The sequence below is a fragment of the Rutilus rutilus genome (genome assembly GCF_951802725.1).
Source record: "Rutilus rutilus genome assembly, chromosome: 1".
Lineage (NCBI taxonomy): Eukaryota > Metazoa > Chordata > Actinopteri > Cypriniformes > Leuciscidae > Rutilus > Rutilus rutilus.
Window position 1 is genome coordinate 38,933,046 of NC_140209.1, and position 27,249 is coordinate 38,960,294.

The 27,249-nt window shown below is 37.8% G+C and overlaps 1 protein-coding gene across 1 annotated transcript; it reads left to right on the forward strand.

The window, feature by feature from the left end:
* Window positions 1-4,959: 4,959 nt before the first annotated feature.
* cntnap1 (contactin associated protein 1) lies at window positions 4,960-25,828 on the forward strand. Its single transcript, XM_084427750.1, has 24 exons — window positions 4,960-5,365; window positions 12,022-12,123; window positions 12,974-13,167; window positions 13,456-13,609; window positions 14,271-14,474; window positions 14,578-14,762; window positions 15,081-15,233; window positions 15,359-15,620; window positions 15,786-15,935; window positions 16,240-16,411; window positions 16,734-16,840; window positions 16,951-17,070; window positions 17,166-17,369; window positions 18,405-18,561; window positions 19,226-19,353; window positions 19,611-19,784; window positions 19,901-20,119; window positions 20,214-20,453; window positions 22,024-22,266; window positions 22,348-22,475; window positions 22,562-22,655; window positions 23,119-23,349; window positions 23,874-23,918; window positions 25,073-25,828. Exons 1-24 carry the CDS (start codon window positions 5,302-5,304, stop codon window positions 25,270-25,272), a joined length of 3,930 nt encoding a protein of 1,309 aa, XP_084283876.1. The 5' UTR covers window positions 4,960-5,301; the 3' UTR covers window positions 25,273-25,828.
* The last annotated feature ends 1,421 nt before the right edge of the window (window positions 25,829-27,249 follow it).

A 27,249-nucleotide genomic window follows, 5' to 3' on the forward strand; every position in this document is an offset into this window, starting at 1 on the left:
ACAAGTCTGACCAGCAATGGTAAATCCTGGGGCCTGTTTCAGATAGGAGGTTAAGTGAAAACTCTGAGTAAGTTAACCCTGAAATGAGGGAAACTCTGGGTTTTCTGTTTCAGAATGGGAGGTGTGTCAAACCTGAGAAAGCAGAGTAAGTCAAACCCGTTTCTGAAAGAGAAGTAACTTATACTCAGTTACCATGGTAACTTACTCTGTGAACCTGGTCGGGAGCAGGTTTTCTTCGGTAAACCCAGAGTTTCTTTTGGTCTCCTCCCCTTTTTTAAAGAGGAAGTGGTGTTTAAACACCTCATTCATTCTTTCAGTACATGTTTTTTTAATAAGAAGTCGTCTATATAGGCCTAACTCCTTAACTGGCAACTGAAAATACAGTAGTAAATTAGAGTTACATAATGTAGTTCTAAACAAATTCTACAGAATTAAACTGTGGCATTTACTGAAAATCACTGAACTGTGTTGATCTGTGCACCAGAAGCTGATGGACCGTCCTCCTGCTGTTCTTCCACACTCTGTGGGCGGGGGGAGAGATAAGAATACCCATTTATACTTAGATTTAAACTTAGATTCTACAGGCTACTCCACATAAAAATGTGAAAAAAATCTGAATGTGTAGATTGTTTGATGTGTAGACACATAATATTAACATTACCTCAGTAGGCCTCTCTGTGGCAGCAGAAACTCTTTATCCCCATCGTCCTGTGAAGATGAGCATTTGGTTGAGTACACTTTAAAACACTTTGTCATAATTTCTGGTGTATTGAGTAGGCGACTTACAACTGCCTGGGGTTCTGTTGGGACAGGAGGCTCCAAAAGACAGATATTACCATCAGAATCTGTTGGGACCAAAGAAAAACCCAACCCAACGTAAAATAAATGGAAATATCAAAAATAGCCAATATAAAAAATAACACATATGTAACCCTCTTACATTTTATGAAGGCCCTTGGATCTTCGGGAGTGACTGTTAGGAAAAAGTTAGGACGATTCTAAGGGCCCAGGCACTTTTGGGGGCCCCAGAGATCGATTTTATTAACGGAATGGGTGCGGTAGGGGGCCCAAACTCATATTCTTTCATAGGGCCCAAAATTGATGGCGGCGCCCCTGCCTACACCCATGATATGCTCAAGCCTTACCTGATTGAATTATGTTTTTATATTTAATTTTCAGCTCCTGCCATGTTCTTTTAATACCTGCAGGATTGCTCCTACATGAACATTAGAATTAGGTTGAATAACATACTGTTCTTCCAGTTTCACCTCTGATATTATAACAGTTGGGTAAGTTACTCTAAAATAGTTATTAATTACTAACTACAAAAGACATCTTCAACAGTGTAATTAGATTAATGTAATAATGACCATCTTTATAAAGTATTGGTCTACTTATTACTAATTACTAAATCCCATATCAACCAACCACTTGAACAATACAAGGAGAGACAAGAAACTGCACTTTTAATGCTTTCAAATAAACAATATACACTTGCATGAATTATTCTTGAATTGACCAAAGTGTGTCGAGGGAGAAGGTTATATTAAAAATATACCTTTTAAAAATGTATGTTAAATATACAGAATTGTTCTATAGTCTAATGCAATAACATCAGATTTTACTTTAAATTACAGAATAATTAAGAGTATATCCTTTAATTAAATTCCATTGATAATGGCTTTTTATAGTTGTGGTGCACGCGCTTAACTCAGAGTCAGTTAACTCAGAGTTGATTGAACTAACTCATTTCAGCTGTTCTGTAACCGAAAACTCAGAGTTTCCCATCTCAGGGTAAGTCAACTCAGAGTTGATTGAACTAACTCACTCAGAGTTCAAGTTTTAACTCAGGGTTGGTTGAACCTGTGTGTGTGTGTGTGTGTGTGACTGATGGCGTGAAAAGTAAGTTACTAATGCGGAATTTTAGGATGTATGAAATTAAAATCCTATTACTGTATAGCCTAGGTCAGGATTGTCAGTTGTTTGTGAATGTGAACTAAATCTGCTGTAAAAGTGTGAGCTGTTTAAGACCATTGTATTACCATCTGAACAGGCTAGGTTTTAGGTAAAAATTAAACAACTGTCATGTTTTAAATTCTGTTCATGTTTGAGTTTCTCTGTTAATCTTCTAATCTGTTAATTACTCAAGGGCTGCGTTCAGCCCCGACAAAACGTTGCACAACGTTTTGAACTTGAACGTGCCCCAGGTCTCCTTTGTTCTCTCCCTGTTTGTTTCTATGGTTACTGATTGTGTTAGTTGAGTTCAGGTGTGTCTTGTTAATCAGTCTCATTAACAAGTGTATTTAATCCTGCCTGTGTATTTAATCCTGTCTTGTCTGTTCCTTAGTTTTGTTCCGTGTATTAGAATTCTGAGTATCTTGAGTATTTCTGTTATTTTTAGTTTGAGATTAATAAAGACTGCTGCATCTAGATCCTGTTTCTTCTCTGCTGCAACCAAGACATGATAATAACATTAAAATAACGCAAATGAATGCGCATACTAGGGATGGGCAAATTAAGCCTCATGAAGCACTGAAGCTTTCCACGGAATGTTTCGGGAAAAGATTCGAAGCATCAAGACTGTCGAAAACAGCGCCATCTTGTGGCAGGTCAAATTGATAGCAGCCGTGTTTATGAGCAGCTGAGTGCGCAGTGGTGGTGTTTTTTCCATTAAGCACAAATAAAAGCCTAACAACGCTAAATGTTCAGTTTTCTGATAGTATAATTCACATATTAAAGTGTGGCAATAAAATAAATGTAACAATATACTAATTATAAAAATACCAAAAAAAAAAATAAGTTGCTTGATGCAAGTAAATGTTGGTCTAATTATTTGATGGTTTCTATGCTGTTTATGTGTCAGAATATATGATCATGTAGCATAGGCTATAGGCTTATTTTTATTAAAAAAAAATATATATAATAAAAAAAGAAAATAATTGTTAGTAGGTTAAATGGAACTTCCAAAAACCTTTAGAGTAGTGGTCTGGGTTCAAACATTCCGACACGCAAAGTAAAGCATTCACGTGACTGGAAAAAAGTGAGGCTTCGTTTTTCGTTGATCACGTGTTTCTCTGAAAACAACACGCGCTCCAGCACAGAGCTTCATGAGAAATTGCGCTGCGTACTCGATACGCGCTTTGAAGCTTACTGTCAAATGTAACATCACTATAGCGCATACATCTTCCCCATTGCCACAGCAGTTTCAAATTGATATAAGACTCGTTTGCCTGGCGGCGTTCTTAAATTATTAACCGCATTTTGCCAATGTTGTATGTTTATATTTGTCAACATACATTTACACACATTTAGTTTTTCCTCATTTCTAATATATGTTATATTTTGTTATTTTCACTTGTTTGCACACTTGAATTATCAGCATTTATCAGTAGGGTAGTTATGAGTGTATGACAAGATTTGGCAATAAATAAAACTCTTTTTTAGGTGCAAAATAAATGGACATTCATCAATCAGTACTTTTAAAATTTAAGGACATTAAAAATCAAGCACTTTTGTACTTTTACTCAAGTAAAATTGTAGCTTATACTAATAGGAGTAGCTAATACTTTTTATGGAGTAGGCCTACTATTTTTTTTAAGAGTATCTGTACTTTTACTCAAGTACTTTTTTGTGTACTTCGTCCACCACTCTGCAGCAGCAGTAGCAATAATCAACAGCAGCAGCGTAGCTCATCTAGTCTGCCAAGTTCAACATTGCAATATATTCATTAACATACTAAAACTATTTTGAGAGTTATGATTGAAATGCTCTTCACCTTTCTTCTGCCCACCCAGATGACCAGATAACTATAACTATTATATATAGTCACAAACCATGTTACTTATAAACTTTCCTCAAAAGTGGAGCGATTTTGGCTTGAATTGTGTGCGTGCATGAGGATAGTGATCTTTCTTAAATAAAAAGACATCTTAAGAGATTTCGTCCCGGTGCATAGTCATATGAATGAGTATTGATGTGTGCAAGATGATTGTAAGACCAGGGAGGAACTTCAATCTGATTTGAAACACTGCAAATCCCTCTCTGACCCTGTAGCCCCTTCTCCCACCCTGCTCTGCGGCTGCCCTACAAACCCACTTCTTAATCCCAAAGCCTTTTTATATCACAGAATCATGGACAGACCGCCTCTTCCAACATAAATCCGGCTTTTCCACCCACCTTGTACAAACGACCCCCACAAACAAATCTGATTGTATCCAGTTGGATTGATTGTAGTAATGAACTGGTGCTCTCCGGGCAAACCAGGGAAGGGAGGCACCATGCAGACTTGTGAATTTTAAAGGGCATAATGTTAGATTTATGCATTGGTATTATAACTGGGCTGAACTATTATATTTCTCACATGACACAATTAAAAAATATATATAGTTGAAACATTGCACATACTTCACAGTGAGTGATATCTGGATAGTGAACGAATGAATCGGATAGATCAGTTCTCTAGTTAATCACTTTCAGAATAAAGAATATCATACTTTTACTATTCTGAACTGACTGAATCGAGAACCGACTCTTTCAGACATGTTCAACTTACTATGATCATCAACTTAACATCTCACCAATTCATTAAAACGTCTTGTCACATTTGTCGATTTGAGCATTTGGAGTGAACCGAGGATTTGGCTAATTGGGTAAAAAGTTATTTTTAATAAAAAATAAAAAATATATTTAAGCTTTAAACGACATATCAAGTCTGCAACAAACTGAACTGGGATACATGACAAACATCTACAGTATGGGCCTACTCTACGCCAGGTTGTCAGGGACAACGTGAGCGCGTCACTATAGGCCTACGTAAAAGAATCGTAGTAACCGGTTCTTTAACGTAATGTTCGAAAGAACCGATTCGCGGAAATGATTCGCACTTCCCATCATTATGACGAGTCCAAAACTTTTTTTTCCTGTTCTCATCTTGCGCCCCCTCCCTGACTGAGAACCCTTACACTAAAGTCGAGGCTGTCCACTGTCTACCCAAACCATAGGACTCCACTCTCCCTCTATATCAAATAAAAGAGAGTTCATGTATTATTTCAACCAGATTGTCACAGCTTTCCAAATTTCAAGGAATTTGGTTTAATGAAAGTATGCGCGCTCCCGCCAAAACGCAGCATCAGCACCACTATGTCGCGCGCGCGCGCCTCTAGCGAGCGAGTCTATCACCATCCCGGCCGAGAGAGTTAAAGTTGGCCGAAAGGACGGCTAAACGATGCTGTACTGTCCGTTGACGAGGAGAGGATAACATTTGATTTACTAATCTAAAAGCGACTCCGTCTCCCGGAGAGGATGGCTATCAAAATTCTTGCCCCAAGCCTTTTACTCTTTCTCGCCTTTCAACATTGCTCGTCACGTAAGTGAAACTGCAGATGCAAGATGCAATGAAAATGCAATGTACACTTATTTTCCATATAGGTGACTGTTATTCTTCATCAGAACAAGTGCATCAGCAAAGCTATGACATAATGATTTTAATCTCAAAATTGCGATATTTATAAGCTTGCATTGTTTTAAAACAGCGCGAATTTGTTAAATATGTTTGTTATTCTATATTTAGAGTATTCAGTCTAGAAGGTTTGGGCTGAAAGTAAAGCGCTAATATAGTCTTGATTCTGCGCTCGCCACTGTGCCTGTGTGTCTACGGGCTCTTTCTGCATTGCAGTGCTTCCGCGCGCTCACTTGGGCAAGTTTCTGCATGGAAAGGTGCGTCTTGCGCAGGGGACACGCGGGAAGGACACACTCTCCTGCTGTTAAACAGAGACTGCTGAAAGCATCTATTTGCAGATTTAGCCGTGTCTTTAGTGTCTTAAGGGTGAAAAGTTGAGATTGTCGGTGTATTTGAAATGGCGTGGTGAAAAAATCCTATTCCGTGAAGTTGCTTGTGGGAGCAGCCCTATGCGGAGACGGAGGGCGGGCGCAGTAACTCACCGAACTCCCAAATTCATATGACGTAGAACACTGCATGCGAATCCTGACGTAAGGTTACCTTTAAGACTGTATTGCAATCTTCAAAACATCAAAATGATGCAAAATATATCCTAACGAAATCGATATTCTTATTACTAATAAATATCTACAAAACACTGCTCATTCAAGTAAATAAGGTGCTAGAAGAAAAATAATCTGATTGTGTGCCATGATTTTAAAATGATTTTGTTCTGACAAAGTGCATATGAGTCATTCTATATTTCAAGGTACTGTACAAGGTCCACTCATGATGATAGCAATTTTTCTAACAATTTTCTTCAGAAAAATATTGTTTTATCTATTAAGGCAAAGCATATAATAATCTCTCACAAATATTATGTGCACACTATGTTTGAAATTGCACAGTTTTGCAGTGTGTCTTTTTGAAGTGAGTGGGTCTCAAGTTCAAAATAATGAATAAATAATGAGTACAGTCAATATCTATATTAAATTTCGAAAATGTAAATACTTAACAAATACTGAACAACATATTTAGGTCCTGTCTGGATATCTCTATTTATATTAATAAGTGTGAGTTCTATTACTAAATAGAATTAATTAGTGATTGTTTGTCAATGCAGTGTAATGTTGAAACCGTAATAGCACATTGTATCTTGAAACAATGAGGTTTTGTGAAATCCCAAAATAGGGTTTTTTCTAGGCTCCCACTTCACTACAAATTCTTTGACAACAATGAGAGCTGAAGATGTATTGTGTAAAGAAGATAATCCAGTTCTCAGCTCTGAGAAGAGAAATGAGACAGCATGAACACTGCACTCTCGCTTTAAGAATTCATTCAGCATAAATCTTTGGGAAGGAGCGGAAACCTGCATCCAAACTGAAAATGGGTGCTCTGACGATACAGAAAAACTGTTTGAAAAATGTCATTTTAGTGAGATTTACGATGCCCTGTCTGTCTGTTAAAAAATGAGATCCTGTTGAGGAAGGTGTGAAAGATTAAGAGATGATGCTTGTGTGTATGCTTGTCTATGACGTGATGTGGCGTCTTGGATTGGCTCTGTATTTTAAAGTCCCTTTTGAGCTTATCTTTTGTTCCATTCAAAGACAGCCACCTACTGTGCCTGCAGTCTTGTTCTAAATAATTTATAACAGCGTGACCCTCTATTCTGCATTCGTCCATGCTAAAAATGCTAACCACAGCCTCTCCCCCTAGATGATAGTTAAAATCCTAACCAGCCCAAAGAGATTTGATCCAACTAGCAGTCTTATTCTAGACTCAAGTGCATTGCTGCTTTCTCCTATGAAAGATAGCTCACATGATATGCACTCAATTCTCCTTGAGCAGAAGTGCTGTGTCAGCCTGCATAGACTGGGGGAGTGCCTGTAATTCAACACACGTGTTAGAGAGAGAGAGAGAGAGGAGAGAGAGAGAGAGAGAGTGTGTTCAAGGTGCTCCTTCATATGTGTCACTGTTCTCCCTTATCTGTGAGTGGAAAGCAGCCAAGGACATTGAAGGCATTGAACAAAAAGAGAGCGAAAAAAGTCAAAGGGGAATGAAATTGAATAGTTTAAAATTGCACCTATTGGGTATTTTGCAAAAATTGAATTTCATCTTACTTTTTGGCTATATAAATATCATCAACTGCAACAAATGGCATATTTTTGTGTGTGAGCTCCATATTCTCCTATGTCCTATAGGTTTTTTTTTTTTCAGAATTGTATGATATAAACTCGCAATTGTGAGAAAAAAAGTCAGAAATGTGAGATAAAATGTCGCAATTATTTTTTACTCTGTGGCGGAAACAGGCTTCCATAGAATTTCTTGTGTCCTTCGCAGAGAAGACAATCCCAGAATGCAAAAAATGAAGAAAAAAACAACAACAAGATAATAAACAAAGCAAGATAGGGATGTAATATTTGATAAAATACTGGAAATTATCAATTAAAAATAGTTTAGTGTTCACACAATATTTATGTATGCTGTTTTTATGCTTATTAAAGGATTGTGCTGTTAGCTTAGCTACATGCTAACATCTAACACTATTGAAACCAACTGTGAGATGAGTCTCCTGTGCTATTTCACAGGTGAGAATTCAGAATCTGTCACTTATTATAACAGTTATGCCTGTGTGGGCTGTGGAAAGCAAGGAAGCTCACTGGTAGGTTCTGGAACAGAACTTTTGAATTTAGATGGACATGTTTTGCACGGGCGTATTTGTAAGTCTCTGCATTTATCTTCATGAGGCTTTCATTGCTTATTCCCAGTTTCCCCTGCAGCTCTTCTGCACTGAGTGCTTTAATAACTGTAATGCTTCTCCTGCAGGGCAGGAACTCCTCTCTGCTCTGCACAGCTGCTAAGAGAACAGCACAGGGTGAAAATCATTTATCTCAGAGCTGGTGAAGAGAGACAGACAATCTCTGCAGCTTATATTTTACAAAGATAGATGAGGCTGGGTCACATTCAATCGATTCATTTATCTGCCTAATGTGAATCAGAATATTGCACTGCAGCTGTTGCTAACGGGATGATATGGATTTCTAATCTTAGACGAGGGTCATCAACCCTTTTCAGGAAAAGGACCACTTTTGGACTTTAATGAATAGAAAGACTGAGCATGGACCCTGTGTTGCATGAATCTTCAAGCTTACGCTTATAGTGCCATATTCATGTATTTACTTATTATGATGCTTAATTAGCAAATCCATTCAAATACTCATTAATTATACTCAGTATTATTAATTAATAAAATGCATTAATAATGGATTCCTAAAGATGTAGGTATCTGTACACTTGTACACACACACACCTATAGGCTACCTGTTCAACTGCTTGTTAATGCAAATATCTAATCACCCAATCACATAGCAGCAACTCAATTCATTTTGGCATGTAGACATGGGCAAGATGATTTACTGGGATTTTCATAGCCTCATAATCTCTAGGGTTTGGTCAGAAAATATCCAGTGAGGGGCAAGTTTTGTGGGCGAAAATGCCTTGTTGATGCCAGAGGTCAGGGGAGAATGGCCAGACTGGTTCAAGCTGATAGAAAGGCAACAGTAACTCAAATAACCACTTACAACCGAGGATACAATGGTAGAGTCAGAGTAAACAACAGGAACGCATGGATCCATCCTGCCTTATATCAATGGTTCAGGCAGCTGGTGGTGGTTCCACACACACACACACACACACACACACACACACACACACACACACACACACACACCAACCTCTCCTTTGACCAGCCAAGGTCAATTTCGGTCGGCATGTCTTTCGCTGAGTGATATCTCAGTGAACAGACGTGCAGTTTCTCCCATGGAATCACCTGTAATCACAGGACATTTCCACCGGTGAATGTGATTTCACTAAGTAGAACATGTTCCTGGATAAACATCCTTGTTGATCCCGCAACAACATTCCAATTAACCAATCAGATTTGAGGGATAGGCTTACAGTTAATGTCAATTTTAGGCTTAAATCAAGGATTAGGGGCTTCTACATTAGTGTTATTCATCCATCATTTCCCTCTGATTTTAGGGATAATTTACGGGTTGAATTAGGTTTATGGGTAGGGATAGGGTTAGTGGACAGGAATGTTGTTCCAGCATCAGCAGAAGATTTTGATCCAGGAACATGTCTAACTTGGCAAAATCACGACGACCTGTTTCCACTAAAAATACATTTCTTTCAGAAGACTATCATAATGGAGTTCATGGCTTGATAAATCCAGCTATATAAGATGACTGAGCAGAGAACTGTGAATCAGATGGGAATTGAAATCACTTGAGAATGAACTAGATGACTCATGCAATATTCTGTTACATTCCTTGCTTTTTCTCTCCATCTCTCTCTCTCTCTTTCTCTTTCTCTCTCTCTCTCTCCTTCAAACGGTTTCTCCCCCTCTGTTCCCTCACTGGCAGTTGCAGTGGTCAGAATACTAATGACCTCTGCTGTGTCTGACCCCTGCAGTCTCTTTGAGGCTGCTACAGGACATGTTAATACTTCATTGAGAAATACAATTGAGAACATAGTGGACTTCTGTTGTTTTTAAAGAAAGCACATTATAAATACTAAAAATGTAACTTACCCAATCTTACCTCCAGAAGAAAACTCTTTACATCATAAGATTATAAGGCTTTATTTAGTTTATTTACAGTACGAACCATCCTTTTGAGGACATCCCCAATGTTGTTTTTTTAAGATCTATCAAACTTCTGGGAACATTTTTAGCAGTTTGTTGCTGTCATTGTTGCAATGCAATTGTGACTTTTATCTTTTTTTTTTTGTCAGCTGCTTGCTTATCATTTTAAGATATAAAGTAAAAATTCAGTGATTTATATCACAGTTACAAGATGTTTTCTCAAACACATATATAACCTATGAGGCATAGGACCACAATCCTTGCTTGCAAACACTTTTTTCAGTATCACAACAATGCCCAAAGTTACTTTCCAGATCCTTAACACCTTCTGTTACAACTCCATTCTATCAATTTTGTCCCTTCACAATCTTCAAAAAAAGACCCGAAGGCACTTCAGAATCATCTTCAAAAAGGCACATTCAGTATTTCTGAAATGAACCGGCTGTGTGAAAGTGTGTCGGCTGTAGTTAGAGAGGTGATGTGGATGGGCTGTGAGATGTGATGCCATTTGGGCAGATGGCTTTATTAGAGCTCTGTGAGAGGGTGAGATTGAGGTGGGTTTATCTGACTCTGCCATTTAGATTAGGCTGAAATGTTGCCAGGTCTAATTGAAGCAGGGATTTGTCTAACAGAGGTACTGATGAAATGCCATGGCAAGACTTGCTAAATGGGCCTGTTTTATATTGTGTCCCAGATCCACTACGACATACATTTTGTACAGTACAACTGCAAGGCTTGTTTCGCACATGATCCGTTCATATGCTCATTGTGAAAATGAGACTCTAACAACATCAACCCACAAAATGTGCCTGTAGAGCCTGGTTTTGTTTGGTAATGTTTGATAAAGTATAAATGAGAACTAAAGATCTGAACATACTGTAATTTGCTCTGACAGATGTAAATGTTTTGTTGTTTGCTTTGCCATGGTAGATTATATGCATGTTTTAGTGCAGTGTCAAATGTTATTGTTGTTTATTCGGCCTAGTAATAATCTCAGCTAACAGCCACAGTAGTCCTTTATGCTGACCAATGGATGTTCCATTAAATAATATTTACACTTTGGAAAAATGGATATTTGAAATCACAGGTACTTAGAACACATGATGGGTTTAATTGCATTTGTGGTGGTTCAATGAACTGGATAAACTACAAACTACGAACCGTCCTTCGGATGAGACGTTAAACCGAGGTCCTGACTCTCTGTGGGGGTGTAACCCTGGCATCCTGGCCAAATTTGCCCATTGGCCCCTGTCCATCATGGCCTCCTAATCATCCCCATATACTGATTGGCTTCATCACTGTCTCCTCTCCACCAGTAAGCTGGTGTGTGGTGGGCGTTCTGGCGCAATATGGCTGCCGTCGCATCATCCAGGTGGATGCTACACATTGGTGGTGGTTGAGGAGATTCCCTCTTCTATCTAAAGCGCTTTGAGTACCTAGAAAAGCGCTATATAAATGTAACAAATGGTTATTATTATTATACTGTTTGTGTATATCATATACCAGTTAAAGGTACACTATGTAACTTTAATATGTAAATATTTTGGCTATGTTAGACAGCCGCTGAGAAATAGCCCAGTCATATACATAAACAAGGAGAAGTATAGCTCTGGCTACAAGACGCATATACAGTCGTTTATTAACCGCTAAAGCCCAAAAGTTACATAGTATACCTTTAAAGCACAATGTATCATTTTAAGAGCTGCAATTTTGGTTGGAAATATTACACATAATAACAGTAACTAAAAGTATTTATATCAGATAATGTATGTACATAACTTTTCCCATGAATTGACAGTTTCATTGTGTTATCCTATTTTCAATAAACTGCTAAATAAATCTTGTCAAATGTAAAAACAAAAAAACAAAAGTCATCTTGCTTTTATGAAAATGTCATTGAATATTCTCTATAATTCTCTTTTTCTTTCTCTCTGTTCAGGGCCATGCTTAGATCCGCTGATTTCTCCTCTCTATGCATCCTCTTTCCATGCTTCTTCCAGATATAACTTTTTTTACTCTGCACACTTTGCCAAACTGTATGGTAAGTGCCTTGGCCACAAGAGCTATGGGTTGCACTTTGCATTTTGAATAGGTCTCTGGCTGAGAATACTAATGAGAAACAATATTGACCTCCTATTCACATTTTTGATTTAGCCAATACATTTGCCCTTTTGAAGCAAAAAAAAAGTCTTGATTTTGTGAATAAAAGTGGATGTGACAACTGAGCCACGGATACAAAATTTCAATTAAAATATGAGAAATAATATGTAAAATTCATAAGATTACTTTGTTCCATTGAAACGCAATTCCATTCCATTGTTCCATTGAAATGCTGCACTTTTGTTAAATTTTTTTATGGTTCAGTATAGTGCATATTGTCCTCTAATGTTAAATTAGGCTATCAAAATGATTTATTATATTTTATATCCATTAGAAGAGTCTGGAACATAACTGTGGTGGAGAAACAATCACATTGAACCAAATGTTAAATTAAATTAAATTAAATTAAATTAAATTAAATTAAATTAAATTAAATTAAATTAAATTAAATTAAATTAAATTTTATTTTATTTTATTTTATTTTATTTTAAATGTACTTTTTCAGGTTATTTTACCTTGGTGGAGAAAACATAAATTTATATCTAAATAAATAAATAATCACACAAGCCATGTTCTTTAAAAAAAATATCACAAATCTTTCAGAAGTGTCTCTTAATTTTCCATTTTTAATAATGTAGATTATTTGGATTTTTATGACAATATCGGTCATTTTACATATGGCCAAAATAAGTAGGACTGCTGGCTAGCCCATGACAAGAAATCTGAAGCACTAAATGTCTACATGCATGTATTTTCTCAGCTGATTTTCAAATGTGTGTGTGCTGATGTAGGGAGCAGTGGCTGGTCTCCGTCCCCTCGGGACAGGCAGCCATGGATGCAGATTGACCTGGGGAGGAAGTATCGTATCATGGCCATTGCTACTCAGGGTACCTTCAACTCTTATGACTGGATCACCAAATACATGCTGCTGTACGGGGATCGATTCGACGCATGGACTCCATATGTCATGACAGGAGGCAATATGGTAAAAATTATCTATGTTTTATTAGTGTTTGGAAAGCCCACTAAAAAGTATAATTTGTGTTGATCAAGTCCTGATGTTTTGAAGCAGAGTTCAGGACAGGCATCTTTTTGTATCTTATTTGACCTTGAACATGACTCATTCAATCAGAATTTGAGTTCAACCTTTTATAAATACATTGTTGATGTATGATTAGTTGTAGGTGAGAGAAGTTGTTGATTTGTTAAATGGTGTGGAACATTCATAGAGCCTTTAATATCAGATTTAATATCAGATTTTCGTGTCTCTCAGACGTTGCCTGGCAACTGGAATTACTACCAGGTAAAGAGGAACGTCTTTCATTATGCGATCACTGCCAAACATCTGCGCATCTATCCCATGGGCTGGAATACTGAGAACGGAGGCAAAATCGGCCTTCGAGTAGAGCTCTACGGCTGTCCTTACGGTAAACGGCGCATGTCTGGACTGAGGCACTGCCAACTGTTTGTGTTTTATCAGCAGCCAAGAACTTTAGCATATCATGATACGGAAAATCTCCTCAGTGCCTTGTAATGTTAACCGGTCCTTTGAGTTGCACTGCAGAAAATCTGTTTTTAATCAGTATTTTGATCTTGGTTTCCAGTAAATATATCTCATAAGTTGTTTTCAGAGAAATGAAAAAATTAGGTTTATGGTTACAACAAGTAATTAGACTTAACATATATATATATATATATTTTCTTCTCAAGTGCTTTGTATCTTGTTACAAGGATTTTTAAATACTGACAGTGAAAATCAAAAGAAAAATACTGAGTATAAAATGTAGTTTTGCAGTTTGCCATGCAGTGTATGTATCATGTTTTTGCATTGCAAAAAATACCAATACTTTTTCCAGGTACAGCACATACTGCCTGTAAAACGTATGTGTAAATTCAATAACTATGAACAATGTGAACTCCTTGATGATCTGGGCATCAGTGTAGGCCAAGGTCACTGATTTCGTGGCTAGAAAGAAAACAGATAGACAAAGTGGCACGTCTGTGTTGTGTTTGGTTTAGCATAAATAAAATCTTGTAATATAGCTTTTTAACAATCCTCTCCATACTCTTGACCTTTGACCCTAACAGATTCATATGTGATGCAGTTTGAGGCGGATGACATGGTGGCATACTCCTTCCCACGGGGCAGGATGAGGACACTTCAGGACCACTACGCTTTGAATTTTAAGACGTTGGAGAAGGATGGTATTCTCCTGCACAGTGAGGGTCTGCAGGGAGACTCTGTCACTCTGGAACTAAAGACTGGACGGCTCTACTTTCATATCAGCCTGGGTAATCTATCTATCTATCTATCTGTCTGTCTGTCTGTCTGTCTGTCTGTCTGTCTAACCTTCTATCTATAATCATGAGGACATGTTTGCATTATCTATTTAAGGGAGCAGCACAGTCCATAACACCAATGGGATGACCACAATGATGCTGGGAAACCTACTGGACACCCAGCACTGGCACTACGTCACCATCAAGCGTTACGGGCGAGAGGTTAACTTCACCTTGGATGGCCAGACTGAGACTGCTGTCCTCAATGGAGAGTTCAAGTACCTTGATCTGGACAAACAGGTGACATGTTAGATCAAACGCATGAACTATGAACGCACACTGTATCACACTTCAGTGATAAATTACAGATGACTCACATTTGTTCTGAACAAATGAAGAACACAAAAATAATTGGTGCCTCTCTTAAAAGTGAAGGGTGTAATTTCTGTGCCATTAGGATCACCAAATGGAGTAAAATAATTACCGTTTTCAAGCAGGTATCACAAACACTACTCCTGTCTGCCATTGGTCAGTCAATAAGATAGTCCCGCCCCAAACTCATGCCATTGGTGAATGTTCCCTGCAATCTGATCATTACGATTATCCATTTCTCTTTAGATTTATGTTGGCGGTGTGATTGAGAAAGACACACCCCACCTGCCCGGTAAGGTGAACTTCCGTGGCTGCATGGAGAACGTCTTTATCAATGGAATCAATATCATCTACATGACACAGTACCAGGAGCCTGAAATTCGACTAGCTCCTAAAAAGGTATGTAGAGTTTTGCAAGAGTGTAGTGTGGGGTGAATTAATATGACACTTATAATCACTTATGAAATCACATTTGGGTGTCCATTGTATTGCAAAATATTTGAGATATTATTTGTATATTTCAGAAAAAGATGCATTATACCTGCCGTGACCTCCTCTGGAAGCCCATGACCTTTGCAGGACCCAACAACTACCTGCAGCTGCCCGGGTTTTTCCGGAAGAACCGCCTGGCGGTAAAGTTTAAGTTCCGGTCATGGGACTACACAGGGTTACTGATGTTCACCAGGTTTGCAGATGATTTGGGCTCTCTGGAGCTTGGCCTCAGTGAAGGACAGGTCAACGTCACTCTCATGCAGCCTGGAAACAAGAGATTACGCTTTGCTGCAGGTATGGTATGATTGTGTCCATAACATTAGTTATGACATTTTGAATTCTATTTCTGTAAGAGAGGACTGAATGGAACACCTATAGACCAAGAGTTTAGCAGGACCAAATCTGGTCCAGTCTAAGATTATATACAGTAAATATTTGACTTTTTTTTGTGTGTTTAAGGGTACCGTCTCAATGACGGCTTCTGGCACACAGTAGACCTGACCGCCAAAGACAACTTACTAACTATCACTATAGATGAAGATGAAAGCTCACCACTGAAGATCACCAACCCCTTCACGGTTCGTACAGGAGATCGCTACTTCTTCGGGGGTGAGTAACAGATCACAGAATATGAGGAGAAGTAGTCTGTTATGTTTAAGTGCCTCATGGCTAAAACCGAGTCCCACTCTTTTCCAAAACTGCCACAAAAATGTCTGTAAATCAGTGTTAATGTAAACAAGAATGCTTTACAATACAATGCATGTTGTTTATCTATTATTCATACATTTATGGCACATCTAATGCCATAAATGCTACCTTAATGTTCATAATCTATGCTAAATGAGATATATTTAGTGCCTTATAGTTGTATAGCAGATAATTAGAGGAATATTTAATATCTGCTGTGTTGCAGGTTGTCCTAAGACCAATAACACGGCTCGCTGTGTGACCAAGCTGTCTCGCTTCCACGGCTGCATGCAGCAGATCTTTATAGATGATGAGCCGGTGGATATAGATGTCATGCTGCAGAGGAAATGGGGCAGATACGCCGAAATCCTGCTGGGCACCTGCGGTATCACTGATAGGTGTGTGTGTGTGTGTGTGTGTGTGCAACTCATTGAGTTTGTGTGTGTGGGTTTTTGCTAACACTGAAGGACTAAATGTCCTCACAATGATAGTATCCAAGCAAACAGTCTTCATCAGGAAAACTGGAGATAAAACATATGAGCTCAGCTCTATAAAAAGAATAAAAGTCAACGGAAAGTTACCACCATGATATATAAACTAACGTGTGTGAGATACATGTGTAGTGTTCATTTATTACCTTAAAGTCTAATGTCATGCCCAAGAATGTAATATCTTTAGACGTGCATTATTAAAGTGTCAGCCTTCTCTTATTTCTTTCAGGTGCTCTCCAAACCCATGTGAACATGAAGGCAGGTGTATACAGTCCTGGAATGACTTCTTGTGTGTGTGTAACAACACTGGCTACAAGGGGGAGGTTTGTCATAACTGTAAGTGTCTTTCACTGAGGAGATTCCTCTATATTGACTTTTTGTTGGTGAAATATGAGAATCACTCTATTTTAAGTCTCTCTCTCTGTGTCTCTCTCCCTCCATCCCAGCCGTCTACAGGGAGTCATGCGAGGCCTACAGACTGAATGGGAAGTATTGGTCAGGCAACTACACTATAGATCCAGATCTGAGCGGACCACTGAAACCTTTCACGGTCTACTGCAATATGTGTATGTATGATGTGGAAGAGATTGACATGTTGAAATCAATTTCGAAGGGTTTTACGTGATTTTGGTGAGTTAAGATTGATCACGTCACATTTTAGTGCAAAAATCATGGACCGTCATCGAGCACAACCGCATGAAAAGCACCAAGGTGAGCGGCTCCACTGTGGATCAACCGTATATTGGGGACGTCCAGTATGTAAACGCATCCTGGGATGAAGTCACTGCCCTAGCAAACACCTCCTTATACTGCGAACAGTGGATTGAGTTCTCATGCTACAAGTCACGCCTCCTCAATACTCCGCGTAAGTTAGCTTTCACAATGATGTACGATGAATATTCTTGGTCATTTAATGCATGAATGAAGTTAAAGGGATAGTTCACCCAAAAATTTACATTTTGTCATCATTTATTTACCTTCATGTTGTTCCAAACCTGAATGACTGTATGACTTTAACTCAAAATGTTCATTTTTAAAGACACGAGGCAATCCACAATGACCAAATTCATGAACAAATCCTACTTTGAGTTGGATATTTTCAATGAATCGGTTGATTCAGTTCACAAAACTGGTCTGAATGATTTGTTCACAAATCAAACTGATCCAGTTCTTGATTTCAGCTCACTAATCAAAGATAGTCACAGCAGTTAACGGCTCATTATAGGTACAGTATATGGTAGAGTGTTTGAGTTAGTAATGACTTATGCTTTGAGAAGACAGGGAATAAAATCCTTTTATTATCCATTATGACGTTTTTTTGTTTGTTTGGTTTTGGTGCTTGATGTCCCCAATTCTCATTCACTTTCATTATATAAAAAATGTGGAAAGGTGTTTTTCAAAAATTCACAGAAGAAAGAAGGTCACACAGGTTTGGGATTTTCATTTTTGAGTGAACAATCCCTTCAAATAATTGAACCTATTTGAATGTTCTTTTACTGTGTGGTATATATCTGCAGCCATCACTGTGTATCTGAATTGTATAGCATAGGAAAAAAATCGTGTGTAAAGGAACCTCAGCTTTGAGTTTTTAATTGGCTGTTGAAGCATTGATCTCAGCGCACTAGAAGAGTCTGACTAGTCTGACTCAGCTGAACTGCCCAGAGCTTGAGTATAATTAGTGTCAGTGTCCTTCTCAGCCTTTTTCTCTGCTGAGTAACACTTATAGGAATCTTCTCAGTCACCATTTACCACTGAGTATTTTTGCAAAGCTATAGTAAGGCCCAGTCATTATGGCCCCCTGCTCTGTTGACCCCAATGAGACTGGCTTGTCTACATTACCAGTAGTTTGCCACTGCACCCCATTGAGTCTTTCTTTGATTTTACTTATTATTGTTAACAGATGGAAGGCCTTACACTTACTGGATTGGTCGGCATAATGAGAGTCATGAATACTGGGGAGGAGCTTTTCCTGAAAGTGGAAAATGTGGATGTGCTGTCAATCAAACCTGCACCGACTCCAAGTACTGGTGCAACTGTGATGCCGACTACCGTCAATGGTGAGACTGAGATGAGAAAGAATGAATAAATAAAAAATGTTTTATGTCATCTAAATGTACCTTTTAAACTTTGTATGAATGATAGTGTTTGATGTTATTAAAGACAGAAAAATATATAAATACATAGAAAGCAAATGGCAGACATTTAAATATGAACTCGGGACAAAAACTGGGTATATATACACTGCTTTTCAAAAGTTTGGGGTCAGATTTGTTTAAAAGAAATACATTTTATTCAGTGAGTTTTGTAATTTATATAATAAATTATTCAGTGAGAATGCATTGATCAAGATAGAAAAGCCATTTATAATGTTAAAAATGTTTACTATTTAAAAAATGCTGTTCTTTTCAACACTGATAATAGTAAGACATTTTTATTTCTGAGCACCAAATCAGCATATTAGAGTGATTTCTGAAGGATCATGTGACACTGAAGACTAGAGTAATGATGCTGAAAATTCAGCTTTGACATTTTATAATATACAGTATATTAATAGAAAACAGTCATTTTAATCTTTTGGTGAGCATTAAAAAAATCTTACCGACCTCAAACTTTTGAACGGTAGTACAGTATATGCAGTATAACTACAAGCTAAACATTCATTGATTTATTTTAAAGGCTAGTTTTACTCTTACTTCACACTTCACTCTTCACATTTACTAGGCACTCAGATAAAGGCTACCTGTCGTTCCGTGATCATCTGCCTGTCAGGAGGATTGTCATAGGGGACACTAACCGCACCGGTTCAGAAGCTCGCTACAGTGTTGGCGCGCTGTACTGCCATGGAGACAGTGAGTAATGAACATTACAAAGATACAATGGAGGAAAAGTTTTTCTTATATGATAAGAAGATCCTTCCTGAACTGTTCGTAAAGGGAAATATACAGTCTTTTGGTTTATTATAACAAAATAAACACAAAGCAGAGCGGCCTATGACCCTGAAAGAGTTTATTTTAATGGCTGACTGTACATTTTCCTCCATAATACACATATTTACTTTTACCAAATAATGTCATTGTTATTTGTTCATGAGAAATCCTTCTCTTAGGGAGTATCTGGAACACTATAGCTTTCACCAAGCCCACCTATCTGAAGTTCCCCACCTTCAAGCCCGGGACCAGTGCCGACATTACATTCCACTTCAGGACCTACCGCACTTACGGAGTGTTTGTAGAGAGCTCAGATGACCACCTCCGTAATTTCTTACGAATTGAACTCAATTGTGAGTGTCGTTTCCATGGCAGTGGCATTGTGAATGCCACTGTAAATCTTAAAAATATATGCCATATATATTGATTCTGATACCTCCTTCATCAGTTTCTCCTTAAATTTTCACAGCTACAACTGAGGTGGTATTTATTTTCATGGTGGGTGATGGAATTAGAAATGTCACCCTCCGCTCACCTAAACCTCTCAATGATAATGAATGGCACTATGTAGAAGCTGAAATCAATGTAAAAATGGCTCGGCTCAAAGTTGATTTCCTTCCTCCGGCCTTACACAAGTTCCCAGGCCAGACCTACATCACAATGAAGTTTACACAACCCCTGCTCGTAGGTAAGAATCATAGAGCTGGAGTTTCAAGCAGAGATAATATGAAAACATTGCTTCAAGCAGTTGATACAAAAACATACCATGCATCTGAATTCAGGTGCGGCCAATCACACCTTAAGGCCTTTCCTGGGTTGTCTGCGTGGGCTGAGGATGAACGGGGTGCCTGTGGATTTGGAGGGGAAGGTTGACGAGAGTGCTGGGATACGTAGGAACTGCACTGGAGCATGTCTGAATGCCTCTATACCGTGTCGAAACGGAGGCCAGTGCATTGATGGATACGCTTCATACATCTGTGACTGCAATAACACAGCCTTCGATGGGTATTACTGTCATTTAGGTGAGTTAACACACATTTGCATATGCTCTCTCACACTCACGCTGACTCAAATTGACATGGTGCAATACAGACTACAGCTGTTTCCTAATAAACATATGCAAATTGAAAGTGATATCTTTTCATCTTTAGCTGGGGAAAGACTAATTATTACAAACGCATTTTAATTTTATGAGACTTAGGAGATTTAAAAGATCAAAACAGATTCTAGTTAAGGATAATAAATGGGAGTAACAAATAAACTGATGCCTCTGAGAACCTGTTAAAGTGAGAGTCACTGCCTGAGAAGAGAGTGACAGACTTTGGCTTTAGTTTCCACTTTCAAGCCTCTAAATCCAGAGCTGATTTAGGCTAAAAGGGATTTGTCTGATCTGTGAATTAAACTGCTCTTTTTTGATGATCTGTGTGAGAATATTTAAAACTTTGGCATAGATCTATACACCTAATATACTCACCAGCAGGATTCATAATCATTCATCAAAAAATAAAGTCATGTTTATTTGGTAAATGAATGAATGAATGAAGGAAACCGGTTGAGTAAATGATTCAATGACTTTTTGCTGAAGAACGATTGAGTCTGAATCGATTGAATGAGTCGTTTCAATGACTCACTCATAAAACATAAAAAATTGTAACCTGCAGAAAGAAGCACTGTAAAATCCCCACAACTAAAGCCGGGCGCGCAATTTATAATAGTCCTTTACAATTGTTGCCTGTCAGACTGTACGAACATGATCATCGCTGTAAGCCATGTCACACTGTAAGATCTCAGTTGTCATAAATGTCACTCAGACTGTACGTCAGTGTAGATGCGTTAAAAACGGACGCACGCAGGAAAACTTGTCCAGAGTTTTACATCATCCATCAGTGACACGTTCGGTGACAGTGAGCTGCATTACACGCGGGATTGAAATGGTGGCTACAAAGAAATCTCTAACGTTAATTTTGGTCATTGTCTTGAAAAACGAAGACAATTTGACGGTCGTCGTAGGAGAAGTCACACTGCAGGACTGTGAGTCAAATCGTCGGTGGTAAAAATTTAATTGCAACGGTCATTAATTGGCTGTCGGTGAACATGCCAAAATAACGATCAAAGATTTCCGATTTTAGCCAAGGATCAGCGGAATCTGTTAGGATTTGCAAATATTGTCTCAGACGGCCAAATCGTGGCCAAAATCGCACAGTGTCCACCCCGCTTAATGCAAAGACTAATAGTCTGACAAGTAAAACAGTAAAAAGTCCCAGGGCTGTTGAACTATAATGGGCTTGACCAATCAGATTCGAGGACTGGATTTTTTAGATTTAAGAAATATGGATATAAATGTGCAATTGCAATGTACAATTTAAAGACCAAATCCCACAGAGGTCAGAATAATATCCTTATTAATATTATAAACTGTTACAGTTCTACGTATGATGGATTGCCAATGATGAGACTATTCAAGTCTTATGATGTTTTATAAAGATTTGTCCATCATGTCTATTTGATTTTTTTTTTTAAACGTTAAATCAGCATGTGTGAGGGGTACCCATAAACAAGAATATGATCTCTGCTTGTGTCACATCCTTTTAGATATCGGGGCGTTCTTTGATGTTGGAGCGTGGCTGCGGTATGACATCCGCAAAGAGCCCATTTCCTTTGACGCATGGTGGGCGAACTTCTGGATAGAGCCTCATTGGCACAACTTCACCCTCGGATACAACACGACAACTGATGACATAGAGTTCAGTTTCAGCACTTTACAGGCTCCAGCTGTGCTCCTCTATATCAGCTCCTTCGGCAATGATTACATCGCCGTCCTGCTCAAGAAAGATGGTAAACACACACACACACACACACAATCACACCAGAGCATACAAAACATTAGCTTTAGCACTGATGTCACTTCCTTTGCAGGTACTCTGTCACTGAGATATCGGCTTGGTATAATAAGCTACAAATTTAAGTTGACTGACAGAAACATGGCCGATGGCTTTCCTCATTTTGTCAACATCACCCGACACAACTACACAGTATGGACACAGGTAGGAAACTAGATCTGACATGTTTTTCACTGTTATTAGCATACCCAAAGCACACTGTTTGTATATGGATTTGTACCTGGATCTAGGTGGACTACATGGATCCGTGGATTGAGAAGTTAATACCAGGAGAGATTCCCAGATTTGACTCACCAAAGTCTATATTCTTGGGTAGAGTCATGGGTAAGACAAGCATTTTTATCTTGAAGGTATTATGTAACTTTTGGCCCTGTAGCTGTTAGAAAACAAAACTGCCATTTAGCTGCTCCATGTCAACCTTTCTAACGACTAACCTATACCACACCATTCACGCGTCAAAGCCAGAGCAACTTTTCTCTATTTACAACTGTAGTGTCAAAGCACTATATAAATAAAGGTGACTTGACTTTACGGCTATGATGAGATATAAATATATATATATATAAATATATAGGTATCAGGTATAAAATATAAACACTTATAATAAGCTTACCATAGTGAATTAGGGTAAGACAAATACACATTTTTGAAGAAGGATTGATCATGTATTGTCAATTTTGAAGAAAAAAAAAGTTACATGGTGTACCTTTAACTTGTTGCATGTGAATGAAAAGTTGCATTTACTAGATGAACAGTGCATTGATTTGTTTTCTGCTCTTCTTCATAGAGGTGGGAGGTGTAGACTACGAAATTCAGAGGCACAACAGTCCAGGTTTTACGGGCTGTATATCAGGGGTCCGCTATAATATCTTTGCCCCACTGAAGGCCTACTTCCGACCCAATGTAACCAATCCACCGGTAACGACTCAAGGCTATGTGGTGGAGTCTAACTGTGGGGCGTTTCCCCCCGTCTTAGGATATGTTCCTTGGGAGGATGACCCCTGGTTCACTGGCCTGTGTAAGACTACATATTCTGACATTCACATGAATGCACCATACACTATACTATTCATGTTTGTGGTCAGTAAGATATTTTTCTTGGATTCAGCTAGGATGCATCAAATTGATCAAAAGGAACAATAAAGCCATTTATATTTTTAGAAAAAAAATATTTCAAAGAAGTGCTGTTCCTTTAAACGTTCGAGTCATCAAAGAATCCTGTCAGAAATGTATTATGGTTTTCAAACCTGCTGAAAATTCAGCTTTGCCATCACACAGGAATACATTACATTTTAAAACATATTCAAATAGAAAACAGTTCTATTGATAAAATTCTATTCATATTTCATAATATTACTGTATTTTGATCAAATAAATGTTGCCTTGGTGAGCATAAGAGATTTATTTAAAAAACCTTTGAATGGTAGTGTAAGTAAAAAAAAGTAGGGCGAAATGTGTTGCATTTCTTCTCTTACGGTGATTGAACTGTGATTGAATGTTGTTTTTAACCCTCAAGTAATGTATTTCTCTCTCTTTTTTTAGTCTTTTATTACATTCATGATGATGTCACCCCACCTTGGATGACATGTAAGTTTACAGTCACACTTCGTTTTAAATAATATTTAGCGCTATTTCCTGAACACCTTCTTATACTTGATGTCACATTTCCACCATCCTCTCAATAAAAGTGACAATAAAACTATTTTTGTTAAATGTAAGTACAATTCTATATTCTGTTCTCCTTGTTTTGTTGTTTTGTTTTTGTCTTTTACTCCATTTCATCCAGAACTGCCATTTTTGCTGATCTTCTCTGTTTGGGAAGCTAAAACCTATTTTTAAAATCCTCTTAATTTGCAGAACACAGGATTAGCGAACATTCATGGGAATATAAGCTTCTGCATAAAGCCGAGCTTCTGCAAATGACAGAAACTTGGTACCATCAGTGATAAAACGATAATATACCGTATATGGAATAAATGAAGGTGTATTAAGCTTCAGATCTTTACAAATGACCATATTCTGGACAATATGTTACTGTTACTTTAGTATGTGATACATTCATTTTTTGCTGTAAATGTTACAGAACCTCTTTTATAATACTAACAAGATCATTTTGAGATTAAAGACCCATCAGAACAATGCAACTTTGTTCAAATTGAAAACAAAAAGTTTTAGCAGTATCCTTGCTCTTTTTTTTGCAGTCACCCATTGTTGCTTAACTCAAATCCTCTTCTTCTCTTAACTGTCTGATTGTCATCTCTTTTCCAGGATAAACAAGACTTGTTTCTCCCACACACACACACACACACACACACACTTAATCCTCTTTGCCAGCGGGTCCAGATCTCACAGAAAAATAGAAATAGAAGAAAAAATAGAAGAATCTTCATCCAGCTCTTTTCCACAATAACAACCATGTCACTGTGACTAGAACAATAAAAAAAATATATAAAAAAATGAATATATGAATTGAGTTGCATTAAAATTCTCCATTTGTGTTTCACAGAAAAGCATATATATAGAATTTAAATTTTTGTGTGAATATCCCTTTAAAGCTTGTGAGTACAGACAGTCAGCAGTCTCTCCTGTGAATTCTGCAACATGATACAAATTATGTTTAATCCATCATTTGCAGACAGCTCAGCTAGGGCACCATAAGAGTATTAAGCTTAATGTTAACGACTGCTCTCTCTCTCTCTCTCTCTCTCTCTCTGTGTGTGTGTGTGTGTGTTTCTCCACAGTAATCGTGACCGTGTCTCTGATGTTGCTCTTCCTGATCCTGTACGGCCTCTACATTTACCTGTACAGGTATAAAGGCAGTTACCACACGAATGAACCGAAGCAGCTCGAGTCGCCCAGCTCCGCTCGGCCCCTCACTGATACCCTGCGCAAGGATAGAAAGAACATGCCGGAAATACAGGAGGAAAGTCCCAATGAATAACACACAACTACAGACTGAGGGATGTCTGGAAGAAAAAAGAGAAGTCCTGGTGATTATGAGGGAGGTAAAATGGCGGAGACTGACGAATGAGTTGCAAATGTGATTTTTTTTTTAAATGTATCTTTCGCCTTTATGGTAATGTTACTGTATATTTATTTTTCTGTCCCATTATTTTTACAGTGTAATCTGATATTTGGTGCTTTTGGCAGGGTTCAAAATAAGCAGGCTAGAGTCAATTTACCATCTGATCAATGAGCATTGGCAGTGCAGGCCGACTGAAGTGCCTCAGCAACTTTACAGGAAACTTTCAAAGACTGATCCAGGGTTCCCACGGTTACAGAGACTTGGAAATATCAGGGAATTTTAGAATTGTGATTTCCAGGCCTATAAAAAAACGTATTGGAAATGAATACAATCATGTAAATTTGTGTTGAAAATTAATATTCTTTATAATTATGCCCATCTCAGCAGTATTTCATTGGTTATAAATTCGCTTTTTTGCATGCAATCTCGATATTATTTGTACAAAATGCATATTTTTTAAAATCAAGAATGACTGGAAAAGTCATAAAAAAAAAAAAAACTTTCTGTACACCCAATGTAAATCTGTATAGGTATGCCAATTTCACACAGTTTTATTGGTTAGAAAATTCACTTTTTGTGAGTGCGATATAAAAAAAAAAGGTTATGGAAATTTCTGTAGTCATTATCAATCTTTCTAGCTGTGTCCATCATCTATATTTTATTGGTTGAAAATTCACTTTTCAATGATTTAAAAATAAATAATACAACTAAAATAAATAATATAATAAAAAAATCTGTATTATAATATCATAAATGACTGGAAAAATGTAAAATGCATTCGTCTAATGATGTGGGAGCCCTGTATATTCTATGTGAAATCTTTTTGGCTCATTATTGTGTACTGGCAAAAGTAGTGTAGATTTAAGTGTTTCATAGTCATGCTTGTTGTGTTAATGAGAGAATCTGCACAAAATGCACAACAACCTTCAGAGTACAAAGTTTTGAAGATGTAGATATGTTTACACATATCTGTTTTATCATCACTGAAACTACTTTATCCTATAGTATGGAGGAATATGCTAATGGTATTCAAGTATACGTTATACTACTGCCTAAATTCGGTTGCGGCGCTTATAAGAAATGGAGAGTCGAATGGCATTGAATGGCTTCAGCTTCTTTAGAGCACAATGACTTTAATGTGCTGAACAATAATCTGTCTGGGGAAATATTGTTTCTGTGGCATATCAAAAACTGCAGAAAGGTGTTTTTGTGATAGTAGCCATATTGCTTGCGAACAACATTGAGGTTTAACATTCATAAAGATTAGGACATTTTTGTAAAATTGGATCCTAGGAAAAGTTTCTTGACTGAAGGCCAATGAGCGACGTCTAGCCATCTTTTCCGAGCGTCAGACATGAACGTGGTGTGTTGTACTGTACGTCTCGGAGTTGGTACCACTGATCATGATGGGCATTGGATAGAGAGCTACGTGTTCTTCTCACTGCTGCTACAGCAACACACACCAGCCTTTTCAAGCCATTCTATAGGCATTTCGACACTGAACTTCTTCACAATGACCTATCTTTATATTTTACAAACCCAATGCAGGCAGGAATACGTTTTCAGCGATCAGAGATTGTCTAAGCCGTTTTCGTGTCCTCGGTCTGTTCAAGAGAATTCTTCCTGTGGGCCAAAGCAATCTGCTATAGATTTTTATATTAGTGTACCACGATGTCATATTCTGTTCAGTCTACATAATATTCATGATTTTAAAAAAAGTATTTTAGACCAGTGATTCCCAACCAGGAAAAACAGGGGGCGGGGGAATATTTATAAAAATAAAAATAAACCTATTGGAATTAATATCTTTTTTTTTCCCAGTTTATTTTTCAAGGAAAGAAAACATTTTGTAATGCGTGCAAGTTTTATATTTATGTGGTTGGTTTTGCATTC